This window comes from Balaenoptera ricei, chromosome 1 (assembly GCF_028023285.1).
Source record: "Balaenoptera ricei isolate mBalRic1 chromosome 1, mBalRic1.hap2, whole genome shotgun sequence".
In the NCBI taxonomy this organism is placed as follows: Eukaryota; Metazoa; Chordata; class Mammalia; order Artiodactyla; family Balaenopteridae; genus Balaenoptera; species Balaenoptera ricei.
Window position 1 is genome coordinate 28,927,350 of NC_082639.1, and position 14,535 is coordinate 28,941,884.

At 42.1% G+C, this 14,535-nt stretch overlaps 1 protein-coding gene across 2 annotated transcripts in view; it reads left to right on the forward strand.

The window, feature by feature from the left end:
- LOC132363304 (protein argonaute-1) overlaps positions 1–14,256 on the forward strand; it is a 30,705-nt gene extending 16,449 nt beyond the window's left edge. Inside the window, exons 12-19 of one of the 2 annotated variants that reach the window (XM_059919051.1) lie at positions 2,270–2,454; positions 7,733–7,892; positions 8,078–8,168; positions 9,270–9,464; positions 11,679–11,813; positions 12,426–12,527; positions 12,856–13,055; positions 13,297–14,256. In XM_059919051.1, coding sequence (XP_059775034.1) covers positions 2,270–2,454; positions 7,733–7,892; positions 8,078–8,168; positions 9,270–9,464; positions 11,679–11,813; positions 12,426–12,527; positions 12,856–13,055; positions 13,297–13,405 — 1,177 coding nt within the window. In that variant the 3' untranslated portion in view covers positions 13,406–14,256. The remainder of the gene's footprint in view (positions 1–2,269; positions 2,455–7,732; positions 7,893–8,077; positions 8,169–9,269; positions 9,465–11,678; positions 11,814–12,425; positions 12,528–12,855; positions 13,056–13,296) is intronic. The other variant, XM_059919061.1, reaches the window with a different exon arrangement.
- The last annotated feature ends 279 nt before the right edge of the window (positions 14,257–14,535 follow it).

Here is a 14,535-nt window from a genome sequence, read left to right on the forward strand (position 1 = left end):
GTGCACTCTGGGGCTGAGAAAGAATCAGTGGAGCTGACCACTTCGGGCAGTGATGAGAATTAGTAGAGATGTGTGCCCTGGTGGGTTCAGCTGGCCTTGGGATTTTCATAAGAATTAGTTACAGCAGCCCCTGATGAATATGGAGACTCTGGCCCTCCTCCCCTCACAGATACATAACTACTTCCACACAATTATAGTTTCTCTTAAATATGTTCCTCTTGTCTCCTTTCCTGGGTTCTTGGGATTTTAGCCCCATGTAGGCCAGGCTGCTCTTAGCCTTGGCCAGGCTTTGGAGGGCTGGTCCTTAACCAATATTAGAAAGGCTCTCAGCTCTGTGCCTTTGTGTCACATTGTTGGTAGCTCCACTCTTGGTGTGTTTCTCTCTCATTCCCGTGTCCTTCCCCTGTCCCATTCTTTTGAGAAGCAATTTGTTCTGGATATTTTGGGGTACAGAAACGATAAACCTAGAATCTCAGAGTTGGAAGGAGTCAGTTCATCAGACAACCCCTTCTTGCAATGATCCCTAGATTCAGGGAGTAAAAATGTGACTTGTACACCTGGGTCAGGGTACCCAGTTGCATGTATGATTCTGGGCTAAAGATTAAGATTTGAGAGTTTACGGCGGTGGCAGTGGATGAGATTGTCCAGGGAGAATGTGCGTAGTGAACAGAGGCTGAAAATAGAACCCAGAGAAACTAGAAAGGAAATAGAACAAAGTTCCTACATGTGTATGAGGGAATGGGATCCAAAGCACAGAAAAAGCCATCCTTTCCACTGAGACAAAAGGGGAAGAGATGAGGTGGAGAAATTGGTAATTGGGGAGGTATAAGGGAGTCCTAGGGTCAACCCTCAGAATTTTCTTCTGGCTAAAGAAGCCCTGTTACCTCAGCTGTATCACTTTTAGGACAGGATTTCAAGACTATCTCCATCCTAGAGTTCTCTAAACACTTTGTGGCCCCCAGCACTGGACATAATATCCCAAGTGTGATCTGGTAATAGAAAATAGGGAAAACCACTTTCCTTGAAGTAGAGACCCACTTACTGATGGAATCTGGTAACACATTGGCTTTTTTTTTTTTTTTCACATTGGCTTTTTTAATAGCTATACTGTAGTTGTATACAAAGCAGAGAAATGGAAGAAACACTGTTAGTTGTCCATCAGAGCCCTGGCTCTTATTTACATGAAATAATAGGTTATATTTTTTATTCTAATTTTTATTTGAAAAAAATTTTTTAAATAGAATACTATGGAAAACATCCATGTGTCCATCATCCAGAATATTGTCATATTTATTTTATCCTTTTTAAAAAGTAAATAAAATATTAAAGATAAATTTGACATTCCTTTATATCCTCCATTCTAGTCCCGTTCCTCCTTTCTGATGCAGTCGCTGTCATGAATTATAACCTTCCTACCCAATTTATGTATTTTATATACCTATATGTATATAAGTGATTTAAAATTTTATACAACAGTGTTGTACTGTATTAATCTTACGTTTTTTTTTTCTTTGTAACTAAATAAGTAAAAAATTTATTTCCTCACTGTATAGGCTTTTGAATCCATCTTATTGATATTTATATGCTATATAATAACATCCCCTAAACAATTGCTTTTATTCTCTATTTGTACATTGTTGCTTTTAATCTAAATGCAGGACTTTCACAAATTGAATTTCCTGCTGCTCCTTTCAGTCTGTCATTATATTTATGTGGCTCGATTTTTTTTTTTTAATCTATTGCATGTGAACCCTCTCTTCCAGCTTTGTCTTCCTTTCCTAGGGTAAAGCTCTAAAGCCAAAAGAAAGAAGCTTGTTTAATTATTTGCTCTCAGGCTTCAAAGAACCAGTAGGGGAGGAGGGAGCTCATTTTTCTCTGAGCATCTCCTGTGCTCTGATCACTGTTGGAACCTTATTTATTTTAATTTGAGCCAAGAGGCCCTCCTCTTGAGCATCTTCCTATTGCTGTAGACTTAAAACATAGGAACCAGCTGCTTGAATGGGACAACATGGGGGGACTTTGAGAATTCCCACAGGTCCCTTCTCTGGGCTCCCTCAGCTCTCTGCTTGTACCATTGAACACTTAGCAAGCTCTATCTTGTCCTATCCAACTGTAAATGTGCTTTTTACACTAGATGTGATGATGTCTCATTCATCTTAGAATCTGTCAGTGCCTGTCATAGTGCTAGACCCCTAAGATGGAGACATTTGGTTAGAGGTATTAAAGTGGGACTTACCTGCCTCCTGTCATGACCATACTTGTGCTGCAGGAACTTCACAGACCAGCTGCGGAAGATTTCCAAGGATGCAGGGATGCCCATCCAGGGCCAGCCTTGCTTCTGCAAATATGCGCAGGGGGCAGACAGCGTGGAGCCCATGTTCCGGCATCTCAAGAACACCTACTCAGGGCTGCAGCTCATTATCGTCATCCTGCCAGGGAAGACGCCAGTGTATGGTACAGTTCTGTTGGGACAGTGATTACGATGATAGGACTCTTCTCAGGGTAGCTCCCTGGAAGATCCTAGGGCCGACTCAGTGTGGATTCTTGGCTCTAGCCAGAGCTGTTCCTTAGTGTCAGTGCTCTTCTTAGAGGAGAAATATTAGCCTATATGAGCCAGTTAGTCATCTCTGGTCCTGTTTACCTGCTCACAGTCCCTCCCAGTGACATTTACTGGGGTCCTCTGTGTGCTGGTGTGTATGCCAGGCTAAGCTGAGCCGGATACAGAGATGGGTCAGTCCAGATTCCTATTCTTAGGAGTGCATTGTCTGTCAGGACATAGGGCAGCACACCCAAGCAGAATTTGTGGTGGTTCTGTTGGTGTTCCACTGCTGGGAATGATGTAGACTTTTTGAGAAGCTTTCCCTCTCTTTTCAGAATGAGAATGACTATATACATCTCTGACTCAGTGCTTTTCTCTTACTCTTTTTTTCCTCTCCACCTCTCTTCAAAGGAAGAGGTGTCTCTCCTTTTATCTTACTCAACCCACGTGTGCTCTTGTTTCTATTCCATCCTTTTACCTTTGGGACCCTTGAACCCTCAAACATCTTTAGATTCCCCACGCTAGAGCACATTACCACAGTCATGCCATCTCCTTTAGCTTTTTTCTTCCTATTTTCTTATTTTTCTTCATCAGCGTTTTTAAATGAGTTCTCTACATTTTCTACCCCCACTTCCTCACCAGCCACTTACTCCTTAGCCTTTTTCATTTATTTTACCTCTGCCATTCTCCTAAACCTCCTCTGCAGAGGGTCACCAATGACCTTTCTCCTCTTGACTTCTTGATATTTTCTCCTGTCTCTCCTTAATTGTTTTTGTCATTACCAGGAATGCCTGGCATTTTCCAGATTTCTGTACTCTGCCCTCTCTGCCTTTTCGTTCTAGTGAAATTCTCATCCATTTCAGTTGTTTCAGTCATGAACTATTGTTACTGTATGTTATATCGTATTATTAAAATCTTGATTCCACCCTTGACCTCTCTGCAGTTCCGATCTCTCCCTTTGACCTATCTCCCTTCCGCAACAGTTTATTGACCACCTACTGTGTGTGAAAAGAAACACTGCTAGATCCTGAATACATTGGTGGATAAAACAGATGTACTCTCTGCTCTTACAAAGCGTTTTGGTGAACGATCTCTTTAGTAGCTTGTCTCCTCTGTCTACCAGTAAGCCCTTCTCTTTACTTTTCTCTTCTGTGTTGGCATCACAATTGCTTCTGGGTACCTTCATCCAGACTTTGGGGACAGTCTGTCTTCTCTTTGCCTCACCTCTAATGCTCTTTTTTACAGTATTAAGATGTATTCCCTGCTCTCCACCCACTCTTCTCAATTTAGTTCTAACATTTCTTCTTAAATCTTTCTTGTATAGGTTACTGGATGAGACTTTTTGTGATTGTACTCTGAAAGAAAAAAAAAAAACCTTCATTAGCCCCCATTCACAGAATAAAAGTTTTTTAGGGCCCTGATCTTAGTTTAACCTTTTCAGCTTCATGTACTGTTCCCTTTGCCACACATACCAGAAAGATCACTTGTTCTGGAATTAGATAGAACTGGATTTTAATCCTGGCTATGCCAGTTTACTGTCTTAGGCGAATTACCTAACCTTTCTCAGCCTCGTTAATTAATTATATAAAAGGCAGCATCTAACACAGTGCCTGTGACATAGTAGGTGCTCTAAATGCTCATTCCTTGTCTCTGCTGTCTAGTCTCTGGTTTTGCTTACATCATTTGCCTTTGCCTAGAATATCTAAGTACTCTTTTTATCCCCCATCTTGCCCTTAAAATTCTCTCTATCCTTCAAGTCCTAGTTTAAATGTACTTATTCCTGGAAGCTTTCTCTTGTCATCCTACCTACAGGATTAACTCATCTCTTTTTGGATTCCTCTAGAAATTGTATCAGGCTGCTGATCAGTTACGGTCTTGCTTGATATTGTTTTGAGCATGGAGTGGATCTGATTCTGCTCTGAAACCTTCTTCCCTCTGCACATATATACCCAAGGTAGAACCTTCCACTCACATGATACTCAATACTTATAGAAGTTGGTTGACCTCCAATCCATGTCTCTCTCGGGCCATAAATTAATGTCCCTTGTGATTGATAAAGTGGAGTGTCTTTTTATATTTCTTTTGGCTGTTTCACTTGCCTCTTTGGAGAAGTGCCTGCTCAAGTCTTTTCCTTTTTTATTGGCTTCACTACCTTTTTCTTAATGATTTATCGGATGCTTTTTAGGAGAACTGCCTTGAATAATTATCCATGTTTCTGGTTTCCTCCATAAAGGGAGAATCCAGTGTTTCTGGCCTGCATGTGGAGTATAGTGCGGCATGCTTGGAGAAGTCAGTGCTTACTCAGAAAATTTTCCCTTCCCTGGGCTCAGTCATGTTATACCTCTCTCCAGTCTCATACCTTGATTAGGACCTTGGGTTTCTTCCACTTACATGCTGTTCTTTGATTATATTGAATACCACTTAGGTAATGGGGGCATTGCCTAGGAATTAAGCCTGCAGATAAGAGGAACAGTCAGATTCTTTTAAAGATCCTTCATCCTCCTTCCTGGTAGGCCAAGTGATGGTCAAAGCAAGGTCCACATGCATTGTGATTGCCCTGAGAGTATAAAAGGATAGTGTCACATTTGTCCAGTTCTAATCTGGTACCATACCTCATCCTGTCCTTAGTATTTTTAACTCCTTCCTCCACTAAACTGGTAAAATTTTTTTAATGTAAACTTTTTATTGAAGTACAGTATACATATAGAGATCTTTTGTGTTCAGTCAATTAATTCTCACAAAATGTCATAGCAAGGTAACCAGTACCTAGTTCTGATAGTAGAACATTATCACAATCCCAGGCTACCAATCACTACAACTCCCCATCAGTGTTAACCACTATTATTTTGGCTTCTAACACCATAGATTAGTTTTGACTGTCTTTGAACTTTATATAAATGGAGTCATATACCATGTACCTTTTTTTGTGTCTGGCTTCTTTCACTCAACATTATGTTTGTAAGATTTATCCATGTTTGTTTAGTTGTAGTTTGCTACAATTTTTCCATTATATGATAATAACACAATTTACATGTATTTATTTATACATTCTACTGTTAATGGACATATTTGGGTTGGTTCCAGTTTTTACTATTATAAATAATGCTTCAGTGAACATTCTTGTACATGTCCTTTGAACATATGTGCCCATTTCTATTGGGTGTGTAACTAGGAGGGATTTTAAGTGTCCAAATGTATACTTCCAACAGCAGCAAATGAGAGTTGTAGTTATTTATATCCTTACCAAACTTGGTATTGTCGCTTTCATTTTAGCCATTCTTATGGGTGTTTAGTGATACTGCATTTTGCTTTAATTTGAATTCTCTGGTGATTGATAAAGTTGAGTATCTTTTTATATTTTTATTGGCTGTTTCACGAGCCTCTTTTGAGAAGTGGCTGCTCAAATCTTTTCCTTTTGTTACTGGCTTCACAACCTTTCTCTTATTGATTTATGGATGTTCTTTATAATTCCTTTATTTAAATTTATATATATTATACATATCTGTGGCTTGCCTTTTTACTTTCTTAATGGGTTCTTTTGTTGAACAGAAATTTAAAATTTTAATGTAATCCTATTTATCAATATTTTTCCTTTATGGCTAGTACTTTCTGAGTCCTGTTTAGGAAGTCCCAAGGTTATGAAGATACTAGTCTGTGTTTTCTTTTAAATGTTTTTTTTTTAACCTTTCACATTTAGAACTAGCCTGTGTTCGCCAGAAACTGTTGCTTTCTCTGTCCCTTGGCAGTGGTTCCTCTTTTGGTGCAAAGCCTAGAATCTCAGCCTCCTGCCCACACCTCGAATCAGCAAATGTACCCAGGGCAAAAGCAGCTGCAGCAGATGGCTCACCTCTGTGAGATTCTCTCCCTCTCTGCAGTGTTAACTCTTCCAGTTCTTGTTGTCTTAGCACTTCTCTGCTGCCTACAAAAAGATGATTTCTGTATTTTACTTGGCTTTTCTGAATGTCATGTGCAGAGACACTGGTTTGCCTCTAACTTTATCTCTTGGAAGTAGAAATGATCCCTTTAGCTTTTTAAACATTCTCAAATCTCTCCCATTGAAAACATATCATACCGTTCATTGATCCTACATCTCCTCCTTGGTACTTTGTATTACCAAAACCAGTTTTTGCCTCTATACATTAATTTTTGCCTCACTATCACAAAATTCTGGTCCTCATTTTACCAATCTCTTAGCAGCATTTGACTTAGTTGAACACTTGCTCCTTCTTGAAACTCTTTCTTCCCTGGCATTCATGATATAATACTGTCTTGATCTTTCTCTTGGTTCTCTGAAGTTTTGTCCTTTGCAGACTCATCATCTTCCTGTTCTGCAAGTATTGTGAGTTCAAAGATACAGGTCTAAGCCCTCTTCTCCTTTCACTCTGTTCTCTTCCTTGGTGATCTCAAGGTCATGTTTTCAATTACTGCCTGTGCCTAAATATCTCATAAATTTACATCTCCATTTCAGACTACTCCTGAACTTCCAACTACTATACTCAGTTGCCTGATGGATATCCTCACTGGGATGACCAAAAAACACTTCAAACTCAAAATGTCTCAAAAAGAACTTATGATCTATCTGTTCTATTATAAAAATCTAGAAACTCAGAGGTTATCCATAAAAATTATTTTCCCTTACGTATATAGTCTCTTGAATCTGTTTCTTTCCATCTTGACAGCTGCCTTCTTAAGCTACCCTCATTTCTTCCCTAGATCGGTCTAATGACCACATTCTTTCTCTCACACTGTGGTTCCTTTATTCTCCTTTGTAGTTACTTTGGCCTTTCAGTTTCTCAAATGTATGTTGCTTTCTCCTATCAGAGTACATTTTTGCACGCTCTTCCCTCTGCCTGGAATGCTCTTTCCCATATTCCCTCTCCCTTCTAAGTTCTCTTCTACCTTTAGATTTCAGTTCACTCATTACTTACTCAAGAATCCTTTCCTGACAACATTATTACCCCCACGTTATATGCTGTCATAGCTCCATGAAGTTTTCTGTTGTAGCATTTATCATTGTTATACTTTTCATGATTTTTAAAATTAGTCACTGGATAGTAAGCACTATAAGAGTAGGGACCCTGTGTGTTTCTGGTCATCATTGTGTTCCCTAGCACCTCATATACTTCCTGGCATCTAGGAGGCATTCAGTAAATATTTGTTGAATGCACTAATCAGTTCTCTCCCTGCTCATAGCTGAAGTGAAACGTGTTGGAGATACACTCTTGGGAATGGCTACACAGTGTGTGCAAGTGAAGAATGTGGTCAAGACCTCGCCTCAGACTCTGTCCAACCTTTGCCTGAAGATCAATGTCAAACTTGGTGGCATTAACAACATCCTAGTTCCACACCAACGGTATGAACTCTATTGCCCACTTGCCCTTGTCAAGCAAGGTACCATACTGGTGATTGATGAAACGATAGGACCCTATCCAGGCCAAGTGAATCACACACAAGGGAGAGAGGACCAAAGTGGGTGCTAGATGGTGCCAGGAAGAGAAGACCCAACTCCTCACCATTTGTTTTCTCTTCCTTGTTTAGCTCTGCTGTCTTTCAACAACCAGTGATATTCCTGGGAGCAGATGTTACACACCCCCCAGCGGGGGATGGGAAAAAACCTTCTATCACAGCAGTGAGTGATACCTTCCAACTTCCTCATAAGATTCTTCTCTTAGCTCTGAGCCCCCAAGACTACACATGATTTCCTTCCCTCAGCTCTGGTGCTTGACCCTTCACAAGATCTTTTTATTTCAGCTGATCATCCCCATTAACCACTCCCTTGGTTTCTTAATAAAACTAACTCTGCATGGCATTTTCTTTTCAGAGAGAGAGCAGTGAGAGTGTAGGCTGTGGCCAGAGACTTGGCCCTGTCTCCATCACTTTTGTTCTGTGTTCGAGTTTCCCTCTCTCTCTCTGTGCCCACTTTTGGAATATGGGAACAAACATACCTCTTCTCTGAAATCCCTTTTAAGGGAGTTACTTAGTTGCTGCGATTGTCCTTCACTCTTCCCCATCCCTACCCCTGATCCACCTAGTAGATTAGATAGCTCTCCAATCCCTCTCCTGACATCTTTGCTCCCTGTCTCATAGGGGCTTCTGAATTGGCTAAAGGGACCAGGCCTTCTTTCCCACTTCTCTTTCTTCAACTCTCAAGTTTCTCTAGGCAGAATGGGCCTATCTCAGTAAATGTGGGGAACCCTATACTATGCTTATTTTTAATTTCCTTGTGGCCATCCATCCTAGTAGGCTTTGGCTATTGTCCCCTTAGAAAATGATGTTATTCCCACCACCCACAAGAACACTCTTCACTATGGTTCCTAGCGTAGATTAGAACTTGAATTGAAAAAAAGATAAACTTGTTTTTGAATGAGGTCACTCTTTGAGCTAGTAGTGCCAAACCTTCACATGCCCCTCTGCAAGGAGTAGGGAAATCGAACTTATCAAGTACCTACTGTGGGTTAGGCCCTGTGCAAGATGACTTATATGTGCTACAACAGCACTGAAACTAGGTGGTATTCTTATCTCCATTTCAGAGGAGGAACAAGAAGATCATGTGGGTTAAGTAACTTCCACATGTGTGATAGAACAGAGATTGAACCAGGGCTTATTGAATCCAAAAAACCTCATTCAGTTGCATAGTTGTTTTGCTAAGAGGTCTTTCCCCAAACCCAGAACCTAACAGTGTTGGGAGGGTGGAGGTTCTGGGAGCTGATCCTGCCTCTTTGGTTATCAGGTGGTAGGCAGTATGGATGCCCACCCCAGCCGTTACTGTGCTACTGTGCGGGTGCAGCGACCACGGCAGGAGATCATTGAAGACTTATCCTACATGGTACGTGAGCTGCTCATCCAGTTCTACAAGTCCACCCGCTTCAAGCCTACCCGCATCATCTTCTACCGAGATGGGGTTCCTGAAGGCCAGCTCCCCCAGGTAGGGCCCACAATAGGTCAAGAAAACCTTCACATTGAGGCCAGGGGGCCTGATGGTAGCAGAGAGTACTGCTGTCTTTTCTGAGCTATTGACACTGGGAGGTGCTACTACCTAGGGAGGTTTGCTAAATGGAGTAGTCTTGGAAGCAGAGATCACAACTGAGAGATGGCCTGTACAATCACTGATAGACCTTTCTTCTTGTAATAAAAGACCCTCAGTGCCTATTTACTAGTTGGTCCGTGTTGAAGACTGATTCTTTAGACCAGTGGTTCTCAAACTTTAGCATCCATCAAAATCTTTTGGAGGGCTTATTAAAGTAGTTTGCAGAGCTCTACCCTTAGAATTTCTGCTTTAGTTAGTCTAGGATGGGGCCCTAAAATTTGTAGTTCTGACAGGTTCTTAGGTGATGCTGCTGGTCTGGAGACCACACTTTGAGAATCACTGCTATTGACCTTCACGATGTTCCTCCTATTCTTTCTCCCTGCTAAGCCTTCATATTCTGTTGTTTAGATTAGTGTACTGAACTGGTCTCCTTGACTACCATTTAATACATAGTAATATAACTACCATTTATTGGGTACCTCTTATGTGCCGTAAACTGAGCTAAGCACTTTGTATGTATTCTATTTAATGCTTACAATAACCCTATGAAATAATTATTATTCCACTTGATAGATGATGAAACTGAGGCTTGAAAATGTTAAATGATTTCTTCAGTGTCATCCAGGCTAATAAGTGGTAGAGCTGGGATTCAAACAAGTTGGTTAGATTCCAAAGTTCATGCTCTTAACCATTATGCTCAATTTCCTCCAAGTCGTACAGTGTTTCCTAAAATACCAGATGCATTTATCATAATATGTCTGTTTAGAGATGTCTAGTGACCTCACATAGCCTGAGGTTAAAATTCAAACTGCTTAATAAGCAAAGCAGTCAGCAGTTATTAAGCCACTACTAGGTTTTTTATGTTTTTACTTAATTATTTGTTTTAGTCTTCACAACAGTTTTGTGAGGCTGATCTTATTAGTAACTTTAGTCAATGTGGAGAAAATGAGACTTAAAGGGGTTAAGTAACTTGCAAGGTAATAAAATTAGATAAAGCTTGGGTTTAAACCTAGTTCTAATTGATTCTAAATTGTATTTACTTTTTTTTTTAATTGTATTTACTTTTTTACAGTTTTATACAGTTTTTACTCCCTATACCTGACATCCAAGGCCACAAGGCAACTACTGACTATGGTTTTTCACCTGTGGCTTCTTTAGCTAGTCCATTTTTGTATAATACTGCTTTTTTTCAGGACTGAATTTATCTACTCCCTCTACACCCATTTCTGAACTATGTGTCTAGTCTTCTATGGTGGTCCCAATCCTGTCTGCTCTTAGAGCTCATGGGTAACTTCCATTTTCCTTCTGATCCTAAATTCAGCCTTACTTTGGGCATTGTGATTTCTCTCTGAACCTTGGTTCTGTGTCTTGATGTTAGGTCTAATTATACATAGGAACCAGATGAGTGCTCTCTGCTGATACTAAGCCTCCCAGCTAGGTTTTATAGGAACATATCATGTGAACTGTCTACAGGCATACCTTGTTTTATTGCACTTCGCTTTATTGTGCTTCGCAGATACTGCATTTTTTACAAATTGAAGGTTTGTGGCAACCCTGCGTCCAGCAAGTCTGTCGGCACCATTTTTCCAACAGCATTTGCTAACTTCATGTCTCTGTGTCACATTTTGTTAATTCTTGCAATATTTCAAACTTTTTCATTATTATTATATTTGTTATGGTGATTTGTGATCAGTGATTGATGTTACTACTACGACTCACTGGCTCAGGTGATAGTTAGCAATTTTTAGCCATAAAGTATTTTTTAATTAAGGTATGTACTTTTTTTTTTTTTTTAGACATAATGCTACTGCACACTTAATAGACTATAGCATAGTGTAAGCATAACTTTTATATGCACTGGGAAACCAGAAAATTCGTGTGACTTACTTTATTGTAGTGATCTGGAACTGAACCCACAAGATCTCTGAGGTATGCCTGTATAAGGCTGATTTTGGTAGGAAGGGCTTATCATCTCTAATGGTTGGGTGTCAGCTTATAAAGAGAGGCTGAACAAAAAGCCGTATTACAAGTGGCAACCCCTTAGTTCAGAAAGATGTGTGAACTCAAGAGGAGCTGTGTGTCTCTTTGTCTCCCTCCTCACCCTGTGCCTAGATCCTCCACTATGAGCTGCTGGCCATTCGTGATGCCTGCATCAAACTGGAAAAGGACTACCAGCCCGGGATCACTTATATTGTGGTGCAGAAACGCCATCACACCCGCCTTTTTTGTGCTGACAAGAATGAGCGAGTGAGTGAGGGATTGAGGAAGCCACCCATACCCTTATCTTGTCTCCCTTCTCTTAATATGGAAGAAGCCCTTGAAATAAATCTGGGGATTTAGTCCTTGGCCTGTCCATCTTCCCTGGCCCCTTTCTTCCCCCTAGCTCTTGTGGTCCTTCCTCTGCTGCTTCCTTCCCTTTGTTTCCCCCTTCTCCCCTCCTTCCCTTATACTTCATCTCCCTCCTCCTAGCTCCCTGGCCTATAGACCCCATATATAGACCAGCTCCCAGAGAAGGGAAAGGGAACTTCCATTTATTGAACTTCTCCTATGTGCCAGACACTGTACAAGGCGTCTTCCTCACAGCAGCCCTGTGAGGTAGGTACTGTTATTATCTCCAGTTTAGCCTCAGAAAGGTTAAATGACTTGCTAAGATCACACAGCTAATAAATGGTGAAAGCAGCACTTAAACACAGGTCTGTGTGACTTTAGAAGCCTATTATTTCAATTCCCAGTACCCTCTGGGAACAGCAACTTCTACTTTACTCTTGGGATTCTGATGGAATCAGATTAGAATTGAGTTGGGGCCCTAGTTAGGGTCATGCAGATCTTGGGATCTCGGTTGTCTTTGTCTCTATACAGATTGGGAAGAGTGGTAACATCCCAGCTGGGACCACTGTGGACACCAACATCACCCACCCATTTGAGTTTGACTTCTATCTGTGCAGCCACGCAGGCATCCAGGTAGCTGGGCTATGTCCTGGGGTTTCCAATGGGTCAAAGATTAGTTGATTATTCCCACTGTCTCTAGAATATATCATTCCTCACTGAGTGGCATTCAAATCAGGATTGTTCTCTTAATAAGCCCTTTGTGCACTTGAACATAAGTGCACTTTGAACGTCTTAGGCAGGTTGCCCATAAGATGGGTGCTTTATGACATAGGTGGCTTTGTGTCTGCCTTTTCATGGGTGAGTCTTCCAACCCAGCCATACTCTCAATAGTGATCCTGTTCCTTATCATCAACCATCCCCTCTGCCCAACCTGGGGCCCCTTACCTTCCTATCTTCCCAGGGCACCAGCCGACCATCCCATTACTATGTCCTTTGGGATGACAACCGTTTCACAGCGGATGAGCTTCAGATCTTGACGTACCAGCTGTGCCACACTTATGTACGATGCACACGCTCCGTCTCAATTCCAGCACCTGCCTACTATGCCCGCTTGGTGGCTTTCCGGGCACGATACCACCTAGTGGACAAGGAGCATGACAGGTGAGGCCTGGGATCAGGCTGGCTTCCTTTTTGCTTCAGCCTCTGGTACCAGACCCTCTCAATTTTCCTTGGGTAGTAGGAAATGAGTATTGTCCAATTTGATGTCCTTGGGCTTGTCAGCCCAAATCTGGGTTGGGGTTTTCTCTTAAATTGTTATGGGAATTGGCATCCTAGGGGTGGGGGAAGGAATTAGTAGCAGCTCAGTTCACCAGGAAGGACTTCTTTCATTTTTCCTTTTCAGTGGAGAGGGGAGCCACATATCGGGGCAGAGCAATGGGCGGGACCCCCAGGCCCTGGCCAAAGCCGTGCAGGTTCACCAGGATACTCTGCGCACCATGTACTTCGCTTGAAGGCAGAACGCTGTTACCTCACTGGATAGAAGAAAGCTTTCCAAGCCCCAAGAGCTGTGCCGCCCAAATCCAGAGGAAGCAGGGAGGAGGGAGGTGGGGCAGGGAGGAATGCAGAAGGCCTTGTTTCCTCTACAGAGGGGGCGAAAGGGTGGGGAACAGGGCCAGTAAGCCAGACCACCAGCCAGAAATCTGATATTCACCTCATGCCCTCCACCCTTCACCCCATCTTGTCACATCTGGCCCTGACTCCACTGGACCAAGAGAGGCAGCCCCGGTGCCCACCATACACACAGATGTCGCATGTGACTCACAGTGCTAAAGACTCATGCCTGACAGCTTGGTAAGGTCGGCTCTGCAGCCCTGCAGACAAAAGCTGGTAGGTTTGGGTTTGATACTTTAGATGGGAAAGTGAGGGGCTTGAGAAAGTGGGTGGGAGGAGGGAAGGAATTTTTAGGAGCCTTAATCAGAAAAGGTCTAGATTTGTTTAAGAAGAAAAACGAAACCAGATGCAGATCAATATTTTAGGATACTAGATGTTTTAATGGGTTGAGAATCCAGCTTGTAGGAAGATTTTTAATGCTAATGGTTTTGGTTGCCCCTCCCCCAGCTGCCACTCCTCTTTCCCTTATTCCTCTTTCTCCACCTTTTCTACCCCACCTTACACCTTCTCCCTGACAGACATCCAGCCCCTAGTAAGACTTAAGGCACTATGGCACTTAGCTCTGAAGTGACACGACCCTGTCTTCCTTCCGCCTGCTGGTGGGTAACCAGTGCCTTCCCTGTAACGGTAATGCTGCAGAACTGCAACCTTTTGTACCTATTTTGGGGGGGGGTGGGGGCGGGGTGGGGGTGGGAGAAGGAGGTAGGTAGGGATGAAATACCCCTAACCCAACAAGCCTCCAGCCAGAGCGCCAGCTATTTTGCATTTGAAGGAGTTGACTTCCATATTCATTGAGCTTTTAAAAAGATCACCACCTCAAGATGGTTAAAATCCATTGACATTTGCACTTTCAGACATGACAAGTCTCTCGGAGCTGCTGAGGTGACTGGCCTCTGGCCTTTCCACTTATGTCTCCTTTCCTCCTGTCCCCGCTTCCTCCCCACCTGCCTGGGTCTGGAGTTACTTTCAT